At 48.0% G+C, this 10,290-nt stretch overlaps 2 protein-coding genes and 1 long non-coding RNA gene across 10 annotated transcripts in view; 1 reads left to right on the top strand and 2 right to left on the bottom strand.

Annotated features, from left to right (window-relative positions):
* dnah5l (dynein, axonemal, heavy chain 5 like) overlaps window positions 1–4,865 on the top strand; it is a 40,913-nt gene extending 36,048 nt beyond the window's left edge. For 4 of the 8 annotated variants that reach the window (XM_069512134.1, XM_069512133.1, XM_069512131.1 and 1 more), the window contains 14 exons: window positions 154–280; window positions 404–525; window positions 605–754; window positions 836–1,000; window positions 1,161–1,378; window positions 1,509–1,564; window positions 1,973–2,094; window positions 2,199–2,349; window positions 2,595–2,794; window positions 2,870–3,058; window positions 3,182–3,314; window positions 3,386–3,594; window positions 3,715–3,936; window positions 4,252–4,865. In XM_069512134.1, the coding sequence (XP_069368235.1) occupies window positions 154–280; window positions 404–525; window positions 605–754; window positions 836–1,000; window positions 1,161–1,378; window positions 1,509–1,564; window positions 1,973–2,094; window positions 2,199–2,349; window positions 2,595–2,794; window positions 2,870–3,058; window positions 3,182–3,314; window positions 3,386–3,594; window positions 3,715–3,936; window positions 4,252–4,482 (2,295 nt within the window). In that variant the 3' untranslated portion in view covers window positions 4,483–4,865. Of the gene's footprint in view, window positions 1–153; window positions 281–403; window positions 526–604; window positions 755–835; window positions 1,001–1,160; window positions 1,379–1,508; window positions 1,565–1,972; window positions 2,350–2,594; window positions 2,795–2,869; window positions 3,059–3,181; window positions 3,315–3,385; window positions 3,595–3,714; window positions 3,937–4,251 lie in introns of those variants that run through there. The other 4 variants (XR_011238906.1, XM_069512132.1, XM_069512136.1 and 1 more) reach the window with 4 other exon arrangements.
* Window positions 4,866–4,953: 88 nt separating this feature from the next.
* Window positions 4,954–5,456, bottom strand: LOC138405242 (uncharacterized). Its single transcript, XR_011238925.1, has 2 exons — window positions 5,145–5,456; window positions 4,954–5,105 (listed from the first exon to the last, which is right to left on the bottom strand). It is a non-coding gene; the product is annotated as an uncharacterized lncRNA (long non-coding RNA).
* Window positions 5,457–5,741: 285 nt separating this feature from the next.
* On the bottom strand, window positions 5,742–10,262 carry cavin4b (caveolae associated protein 4b). Its single transcript, XM_069512370.1, has 3 exons — window positions 10,104–10,262; window positions 9,529–9,999; window positions 5,742–7,217 (listed from the first exon to the last, which is right to left on the bottom strand). Exons 2-3 carry the CDS (start codon window positions 9,895–9,897, stop codon window positions 6,672–6,674), a joined length of 915 nt encoding a protein of 304 aa, XP_069368471.1. The 5' UTR covers window positions 9,898–9,999; window positions 10,104–10,262; the 3' UTR covers window positions 5,742–6,671.
* Window positions 10,263–10,290: the final 28 nt, after the last annotated feature.

Raw genomic sequence — 10,290 nt, forward strand, 5'->3', positions numbered from 1 at the left:
TGGGAAACGAGTGTTGGAGCACACAGTCAGTTCAGGGGCTGGAACCGTCATAAAGCAGAGACGAGTAGCTGATAAGAGGCTGTCGCTGGGTAAGACACGGGGTCCAAACCAAAGACACGACGTAGTCCATCAATAAAGACTTTGTGTCTGCAGGTTTACTGTTACTCAGCCAGAGGTCTGTACGAGGAGCACAAGCTGCTCTTCACTCTGCTCTTGGCTCTGAAGATCGACCTGCAGGCTCGGAACATCTCCCACCCCGAGGTGCTCACCTTCGTCAAAGGTCACAAACTCCTCCTCCTCCTCCCTTTGTCTGTTTCTCTGTTCTTTAAAGCAGTTTGACACAGTGTGTGTGTGTGTGTGTGTGTGTGTGTGTGTGTGTGTGTGTGTGTGTGTGTGTGTGTAGGCGGCGCCTCTCTGGACCTGAACTCTGTAGAATCTAAACCTCGACGCTGGATCCTGGACCAGACGTGGCTGAACCTGGTGCAGCTGTCGGTTCTGCCTCCGTTCACTCAGATCCTGACTCAGGTAGGAACCAATCACATGAAGTCCCATCAGGTCAGAACTGAAACACGGATCTAGAGATTCAATCTGTCCGTGTGTCCAGGTGAGTCAGAATGAACGTGCCTGGAGAAGCTGGTTCGACCATCCGGCTCCAGAGGACGCCGTGCTGCCCGATGGATACGAGGAAAAGCTCGACACCTTCCGAAAGCTTCTGCTCATCCGGAGCTGGTGTCCCGACCGAACCATCGCTCAGGTCTGTCCAGATCTCCAGCGATGACGCTCTCCTGCTCAGACAAATACTGTGATGTTAACGATGTGTGTGTTTGTTGAACAGGCGCGACGCTACATCTCACAGTCTCTGGGTCAACAGTACGCTGAAGGTTTGGTTCTGGACCTGGACGCCATGTTGGCAGAGAGCGACAACCGGACACCGATGGTCTGTCTTCTGTCGATGGGCTCCGACCCAACTGAGAACATAGAGCGGCTCGCCAAGAACAAGGTGAGGAACGAGATTTCAAAAACTTAGATCAGTTGAGACAATGAATTCATCAGTTAAATGTATGAAGGGTCATAGGACGAGGTTCAGACCTGATGGAGAGAATAAAGTAAAGAATAGGTATAAACTGGTCTCACTGCATTTCACTGCTCTCCTCCTGTAGGGGGCGCCATGCCATCCCATCTCCATGGGGCAGGGCCAGGAGATTCACGCTCGCAGGCTATTGGCCAATAGCATGACGGATGGCGGCTGGCTCCTCCTCCAGAACTGCCACCTGGGACTGGACTTCCTGGATGAGCTGCTGGAGACAGTAACCATGGCAACACCAGAAACTGTGCACAAAGATTTCCGGGTGTGGCTGACGACCGACATGCACCCGAGGTAACTGATGACATCAGACGTGCCCTGCTGGCTATGACCTGATGGTGGCGCTGGAGTTAAAGACTGGACATCTCCATCTATGATTTAAATGTGTGTGTGTGTGTGTGTGTGTGTGTGTGTGTGTGTGTAGATTTCCCATCACCTTCCTTCAGTCGTCCATCAAGTTCACCAACGAACCTCCTCTCGGTAAAAAGCTCCGTCAAACAGCAGCGACGTAACGTTTATCACTTCAGTTCAGTTTTTATATACGAAGAAGGAAAAACTCAAAGTTGAAAGATCGTTCACTTTCATCTTTGATTTTTGATCTGGGGCAGGAAGTACATTTTATTTGTCCATTGACGTCAAAGTACAAATCATTCACATTAATTCAGTGTTCCACAGTGAGCTCCATCAATCAGAGAGGTCACTGTTACACCTGAGGATTGTGGGTAGTGAAGTGCCTCCTGTATAAAACAGGATTAACGTTGTGGCTCCTACAGGATAAAAAAACATCGTAGCCTGTGTTGAAATATTTTGCTGCTGATCAGAACCTTTCTTCAGAAAAAGCTTTTTCTCCCACAGTGTTTGCTCAGTTTCCTCATGTGTCTCCGTCAGGAATGAAAGCAGGACTGAAGAGAACCTTCACTGGTGTGACTCAGGATCAGTTAGAGATCAGTCACCTGCCTCAGTGGAAACCTCTCCTCTACGCGGTCGCCTTCCTCCACACCACTGTCCAGGTGTCTCATCGAAGCAAGAAACCACCAAATGAACAAAGTCACGTCACGACCAAACCTTTTATTTTCTCTCTTCCTCCCTCCCTTGCTCTTTGTCCTCCCGTCAGGAGCGTCGTAAGTTCGGCCCTCTGGGCTGGAACATCCCGTACGAGTTCAACCAGGCAGATTTCACGTCCAGCGTCCAGTTTGTCCAGAACCACCTGGACGACCTGGACTTGAAGAGAGGAGTGAACTGGAGCTGCCTTCGCTACATGCTGGGTCTGACCTCTTGAAACCAGTTAAAACCAGAACAGCCCTGACGCTCGATCTGAACTCAGCTCTTCTCTACACTTTAGTTTTTTTACTCTTAGATTCAGCGAACGGTCTAAATTTAACTTTCTGTTTCAATTAGTCGAACAACCTCCGCATGACACCTGATCCACGACTACAGCGACCAGTACTGAAGTGTCACTTTTTGAGTTGATTTTTAAAAAGCGTCCACGTTTCTTCCCGTCCGTCCCCAGGTGAGGTCCAATATGGCGGCCGTGTGACCGACGACCTGGACAAGCGTCTCCTGAACACCTTCACTCGTGTCTGGTTCAGCGAGAACACGTTCAGCGACAAGTTCTGTTTCTACAAAGGCTACAGCGTCCCCCCCAAGGTCAAGACGGTTCAGGACGTCCTGCAGCACATCGAGGCTCTGCCGCTGGTCGACTCTCCTGAGGTGAGCGTCCTCAGAAGCAAGAGGCGGGACGTCCAGGTCCTCATCTGCTTTACTGACACAGCTTCTCAACTGCAGGTGTTTGGGCTCCACCCCAACGCTGACATCACCTACCAGACCAACCTGGCCAATGAGACGCTCAGCACCATTATCAACATCCAACCCAAAGACAGCGGGGGAGGGGCGGGGGAGACCAGGGAAGCCAGCGTGCAGAGGCTGGCCAATGAGATGCTGGAGAAGCTGCCACCTGACTACGTCCCACATGAGGTGCGTGTTTACTGACGAGAGGTCAAAGTGAAAAACTCGAGATCTAAATAATACAAACAAACTCATCACACACATCACGTCTGCACAATGTGTGTGTGTGTGTGTGTGTGTGTGTGTTTTAAGGTTAAAGGTCAACTGCAGAAGATGGGTCCACTTCAGCCGATGAACATCTTCCTCCGACAGGAAGTGGACCGCATGCAGCGAGTCATCGGCAGCGTCCGCAGCACGCTCACTGACCTCAAACTGGCCATCGATGGTGCGTCACCACACACACACACACACACACACACACACACACACACTAGGTTTCTAACGTTCTCGCCGCAGGCACCATCATCATGTCGGAGGACCTGCGTGATGCTCTCGACTGCATGTTCGATGCCCGGATCCCTCGCCTGTGGCTGCGGCTCAGTTGGCCGTCGGCCACGTTGGGTTTCTGGTTCAGTGAGTTACTGGAGAGGAACCAGCAGCTCAGCAGCTGGATCAGCAGCGGCCGACCAAACCAGTTCTGGCTCACTGGTTTCTTCAACCCGCAGGTTTGTAAAGTGCGAATGAAGATGGCCGACACATCGTCACTTCCTCAGACGACAAACGTTTTGAAACATTTGGTCTCGATCGCATCCAGTTACCTTTGTTAATGTGTGTGTGTGTTGAAGGGCTTCCTGACCGCCATGCGTCAGGAGACAACTCGCTCCAACATCTCCAGGGGCTGGGCCTTGGATACGGTTACCCTTAGCAACGACGTCACCAAGATGATGAGGGAGGACGTGACGGCCCCGCCCCCTGATGACATGGGCGGGGTCTACATCTACGGCCTCTTCCTGGACGGAGCGGGATGGGACCGACGTGGAGCCAAACTCACTGAGGCTCCGCCCAAGGTTAGTTTGTTTTAATCTGAATAAACTTAGAAAATGCACAAAAAATAATAAAATATATATAAAATAAAAAAGACTTAAAAAACATGAAATAAGAAAAAATGTATAGAAATAAAATAATGATCTAAAAGAAAATTACTAAATTCATTCTTAATAAATAAAATGACATACGATAAAATTACTGAATGCAAAATATGGTAAAAAGTTCAAACAAAATTAAATACAATAAATTAAAATATAAAATAAATAAATACATTTTAAAAAACAGATGATAAATAATGAATAGAACAAGAAGTAACCACATCTGTCCGTCCTCAGGTCCTCTTTACTCCTCTCCCCGTGGTTCACGTCTATGCCGTCAGCGCGGCCAACATGGCCGACCGTAAGCGTCAGGCCGTGGGCGGGGCCAGCAGCCTGTATTCCTGTCCGGTTTACAAGAAACCGCGTCGCACCGACCTGAACTTCGTCTTCTCTCTGCAGCTCAGGAGTTCGCAGCCGGCCGAGCACTGGACGCTGCGAGGCGCTGCACTGCTCTGCGACTGCAAGTGATGACATCACACGGTTTTAGATGAGTGGTGTTAAAAGATCAACTTCCACATTCAGCTTCGCCCGTTAGAGAAACTGCGACGGAGGCTTCTTTAATAGAAGCTCAGGGTTCAAGGTGATTGGAGCTCAGATGTCTTCTCATCTGTTAATGAAGATCTTTTGATTTGTTGTTGATAAAGAATCAAGCTTTAGTTTGTAACTGAGAACTTTCTCAATCCTTTTTAGAACAAATGTCGAATCAGACTGTGAACATCTGTTTTTAACTCTCAGAGTTAAAACTGATGAAATGAACATTTTAAAATAAAAGAATAATATTTCTTTATTGCAGTTGATTTTTAAGAGAACAGTCAGATGCAGACAAACAATAAAACAACAGTCAGAACAAAGACATCGCTCTTTACTCCTCCTGTGTTCTTTAGTCTTTAGAGTTCCACATTAAAATCAATTTAAAAAAACTTAAATGACAGTTTGCAATTAATGATTTACAAACTTTTATTTTCTCAACATGACAAACAGCTTCGATAGAGCATCACTGACAAACTACAGCCATGCAGTCACTCAGCAGCAAAACTAAAAACCACAACACTAGAAAAACTCTGATCGTCTGAACATCATGAAGTCCTGACCTGTCCCTGACCTGACCCTGTCCCTGGCGTGTCCCTGACCTGTCCCTGACCTGTCCCTGTCCCTGGCGTGTCCCTGACCTGTCCCTGACCTGTCCCTGACCTGTCCCTGGTGTGTCCCTGACATGCTCTGCAGGTTCTGTGTGTGAGGACACATGTCTTAGTCAGAGTTTCTGGACGTTCTGGATCTTCTGCTGCAGCCTCTGGTAAAACATCTGGAACCTTCTCAGTGAGCGAGTGGGCGTGTCTCTGAGGTTTCTAACACGTGACGGACGTGAAACTGAAGAACACAAATGTCTCAGGATGAAGAAGAGGAGCCGTACACGTAGAAGACAAAGACGTCCACTTGGAAAGACGAGGAGGTTCCAGATGTTTTGGTGATGAGGGCCGATGCCGGTGTGGACGTCATGTCCCGCCTCCTGCTGCTCTACAGGCTCCACCCCTCACCTGAATGTCCCCACATGTTCCTGTTCTTGTGAACGAGTCGACAATCTGCGACACACACTGACTACACAACATGACTACACAACATGTCTACACAACATGTCTACACAACATGTCTACACAACATGTCTACACAACATGTCTACACAGCATGTCAGGACACTGATCACGTGTGGAAGCATCACAGTAAAACAGTTTCTCACTGAACGTTTCCAGCTGAACGTCAATGAAACGTCTTTATTTTCAGTTTGGGGACAAAACACAGTCTGATGATGATGCAGCTCGATGAACTAGTTTCAGTGCTTCAACAGGCCGAGCTGTGAAATTGAATAGATACTGTGAAATAAAATAAACTGAAAGGTGGAAATATATTGTATTGATATGTGTGTGCAGATTCAACATTGGATTAAAGGGTCTGCTCGGACCTCAGGTCTGTCGTTCGGCTCCCTGCTCTAAAAAAACACTAAAAAATGTTTTTCCTTCAAAAACGATCCAGAACTGTTATTTTTGCGGTTAATTCATCTCTAGTGCAGAATGTCATCACTCCTCACAGGTCAAAGGTCAATGAATACTAAAGACTTTTCAATCATTCAATAATGAAATGGTTTTGAACCTGTGCTTCTATTAAAGTAGAATAAATGGTTTAATTTAGTTCAGCTTACACACAGAAGTTCAGGTTTGACTCTTTTACATTTTCACTTCAATCATTGTCTTCAACATTTTACAAAACCAAACGCACCATGAAACGTCTCTTTAAAAGCGTTTCAGTCAGAACGTGTGGAGACGAGTGAGCAGCAGCAGAGTGAAGAGGATGAAGATGAAGATGAGGAAGGTTTCTCCACAGTCAGTGTTTATTGGTGACAAAATAAAAAGATTCTCTCTATATGTTCTGATGAATAACAATAATGATTGAAATAAAAGTGTCCAGAACTCGCGTCACCTCAGTGATGTCAGGAGTCAGTTTGGTTGTTGATCGGATCTGTGACCGGCTCTTTCCACTTCCTTCAGTCACTTTCAAACTAAAGTTCAACTTCATTATTCGCTCTCCCTACAGACTTTGATCGCTCCTTCTGTGTGGTCACAGTCATCCAAAGAAAACGCCCCAGATCTCGTCACTGTCACAATTTACGATAACTGCTTCATGTCGTATATCGGCACCTCTGACTCTTCCGCCTTGCCCTCGTCGGCAGCCATCTTGGCAGCGTCCGCGCTGCCCTTGTGGCCCTTGGGTGGGGGGATGGGCACGGCTCCGTCCGTGGCGCCCTCGGCTCCCTCCTGGCCCTCCGCCACAGTCCTCTCCTTCTTCAGGTTGAGCTTGGCCGGGACGCTCTTGGTGATGGTCTCCTTCAGCCTCTCACCTGACTGACGGATCTTCTCACGCCTCTCGGCCGTCACGATGCGCTCACCGAATTTGTTGACCCTGGTGCCCAGGTTCTCGCGGGTCTTGCTCATGTTCTCCTTGGAGAAAGTGGCTTTGAAGCTCTCGATGCGAGTCAGACCCGTTTTCTTCATGCGGCCGGCCGCCGATGAGTCGGCCTCCTCCACCACCATGTACTCCTCGTCCGACTCTGGAGGAAGCTCGAACTTGTCCGGTTCCACCTCACCTCTGGCGCCACCACTGGGTTCTGCTGACTCATTGCCGGGTGTAACGGCTTTCACCTCCTGGTCGCCCTGAGGGAGGAGAACACAGGACAGAGCATGAACCTCAGTGAATATCACGATTAATGAATCATGTTCATAAGACACACAACCAGTGTTTACTTCTCATTCTGATGTACAAAGTCTGATTGTCAGGTTTGAATCTGTGTTTGGGGAAAGTGTCTCATGCAGACTGTTCGTGCACAGGCCTTGATTCTGCCTCCAGAAATAAACTGCAGCACCTGTTTCTGCAGCTCAGGCGCTGCTGCAGGATGCTAAACATATCAGTGCACAGAGAAACGCTGGATCACTTTCAGCTCCAGGTCTCGTCATGGCGTGCACGTCTCTAACTGTACGATCAGGTTACACTCAACATGAAATGCAGCAGAACTGTTGAAGCTGAATCTACAAACTGACCCAGATCTTTCCTCACGTCAGAGGAGCTTGATTCACGATCAGCTGTTCTGACGCCTGATTCATGAATCTGTTGAGGACCTTTAACTTCCAGTTTTCAAAACAAAAGTGAGAAGTGAGAAAACGTCCAAAAACTCTTAATTCATTTTTCATCCAGTAACATGAGGAAACTGAAACATGAGGAAACTGAAACATGAGGAAACTGAAACATGAGGAAACTGAAACATGAGGAAACTGAAACATGAGGAAACTGAAACATGAGGAAACTTAGCGTCCTTCATGCCAGAACACAGAGTCAAATTAATCTTCATGCTAGCTTGCTGACTGGTGTGTAGCATGATGCTAACTGGAGCTCATAGGTGTGATGTGACATTTGATAGTGCAGCTGACATTTAGCGAAGCTTTGACAGAGGGAAGAACTGAGCTACATGTAGCATAATGCTAATGCTACAACATCTGCAGCTCAGTGATCAACACGTCTGAGCTGGTTTTCCTCCATGAACTGAAATGTGGAGACTCTTTTTTATTGCTTGGTTCAGTGACTCTGACGTTTCCTGTCATGTTTTGACAGAAATTAAAAACTGCTCTCTAACGTGTGGAGCTGCTGCTTCGAGACAGTTTCCTGTTGGTCAGAGAATCTCAGACGAGTTGACAGGTGGAATTTGGAGATGTTGGAGGCGGGGACTGTAGCTGATGCTCTCCCCTCCTTCGATTGGTCACTTTGAACATTTCAGTCTTCAGCCGCGCTCTGATCAGTTTTTCTTATTTGTGAATGTAAAAATTCTGCAAAGTAAAAAGTAAAAAAAAGCCAAAAGTTCTACCTCATCAGTAGACCACACCCTACTCCTGCATTAGTGTGATGTCACGTGAAGTCGTTATAAAACCTGGAGCAGCTGTGTGGATGAGCTGCATGATGACGCATGTCTGACATGCCCCCTAACAAAGCCAGGTAAGGCGAGAGCAGAGTCCGACACTTTGTACGTGCTCTGGAAGGGGTTGACCAATCAGAATAGAGTGGATCAGCTGACCAATCAGAGCAGACTGGGCATTATCAGGAGGGGGGGTTAAAGAGACAGAGGCTGAAAAGAGGAGCTGCAGCGATGGACAGTCTGAAGACGGTGATTCTGAACATTAGCGCATGGAAACATTTTAGTTTAAATCATCAACCTGAAGATGAACAGAATGAGTCTCCTCTAATACTGAATGAAGTCAAATGAAGCGGCTCGGACAGAAACAGGATGGAACAGAACACAAGAGGCTCGAGGACCTCGCTGCAGAGAGGAAGGGTCAAAGGTCACAAGCCCCATGACATCACAGTTATGTGTCGAACCCCCACAGCTTCAGCTCCAGCTGACGAAGGGATTTCCTCCATCAGTCCGACTGACACCCGGTGTCACTCAGAACAAACCAAATGTCGAGAACGGCCTATTAGCAGCTAACGAAAGATTTATAACCCAGAGACCCTCGTTAGCTAATCCGGAGAGAGAGAGGGGACGGGAGAGAGAGCAGGCAGCTATATTAGGAGATGATGAAGCTTCAGACTCAGAATAACTTGGTCCGTCAGCGCTCAGCTGGCACAGTCACTTACAGCACAACAGCTCCAGCACCTTAGATCAGAACTGTGATGGCAAGAAAAACCTGCAGGGCGATTTCCTCTCTACACTTTTTTAGTGGTGATAATCAAACATTTGAATTCAACAAGTTGCAGCTGTGAGTTATAATTAACATCTTCACCGGGTTTCATTCTCCTCTGTGCACTGTGAACATGAAACAAGGCAGCTCAGCATCGTCAGTGTCAAGGCATCTTCAGGAGCTGAACCTCCGCACAGCCAACTGGATCAGTTCAAAGTAGAAAAGCATCAGAACGTTGAAGGTCCGTTTCCACAGATCATAAAGAACCAGTAACTCATTTCCAGCCAATGAATCTTACCTGATAAATGACCACCCTGAACTTGTTCTTGGCCAGGAGATCGCCCTGGGTGACTTCCACCTTCTTCACCCGGATGTTCTGGTTCTCCACACGCACCCTGACATCCTTGATGTGGCGGCTGACCTTACGTGTCTTCTCCAGCAACCGGTTGACGGTGGAGCTGGTGTTGGCGTGGTCGCTGGTCAGCTTGACGACATCGGACTGGATGGTCTTCACTGTGTTCTCCAGCTCCAACTGACGCTCCTCCATACGCTGCTGTGTGGTCTGGACACTGTCCATGAGGCCCGCCACGCGCTCCAGCAACACCATGATGTTTCCTGCGTCATCTCCGCCTCCCCCACCTGCCGGCATGCCCGCTTTGTCTGTCATTCTTACTTGTTGGTTTGCGTTGGGTCCCTGTCAGAACCCAGTGGTCCAAATAACAAAGAGAAGGGACGAAGAAGAGTAGATGTAGTTCAGCCGAGAGGAATTCTGATGAAAAGTGACAATCAAGGAAAGAAAATGGGAAGAGTTTTGGTTAAAACATTGGAGGATCCAAAGAAGAAGAGGGAGCACGACGGAGAAGGAACTGAAACCTCTGGAAGTAGAAGGACAGGAGAAGGAGCTCACCCCTCTGCAACTGGAGGTTGACCCTGAAACTGGTCAGATCAACTGACTCCACCCTGCTGGGAGACGGAGGGAGGGAGGACTGGAGTCCACAGGAGGGAGGGAGGGATCAATCTCTGTGTTTTAAAGTGAGTGACCGGACTGGAAAAAATAGTT

Source organism: Paralichthys olivaceus, chromosome 17, assembly GCF_024713975.1.
Source record: "Paralichthys olivaceus isolate ysfri-2021 chromosome 17, ASM2471397v2, whole genome shotgun sequence".
NCBI lineage: Eukaryota > Metazoa > Chordata > Actinopteri > Pleuronectiformes > Paralichthyidae > Paralichthys > Paralichthys olivaceus.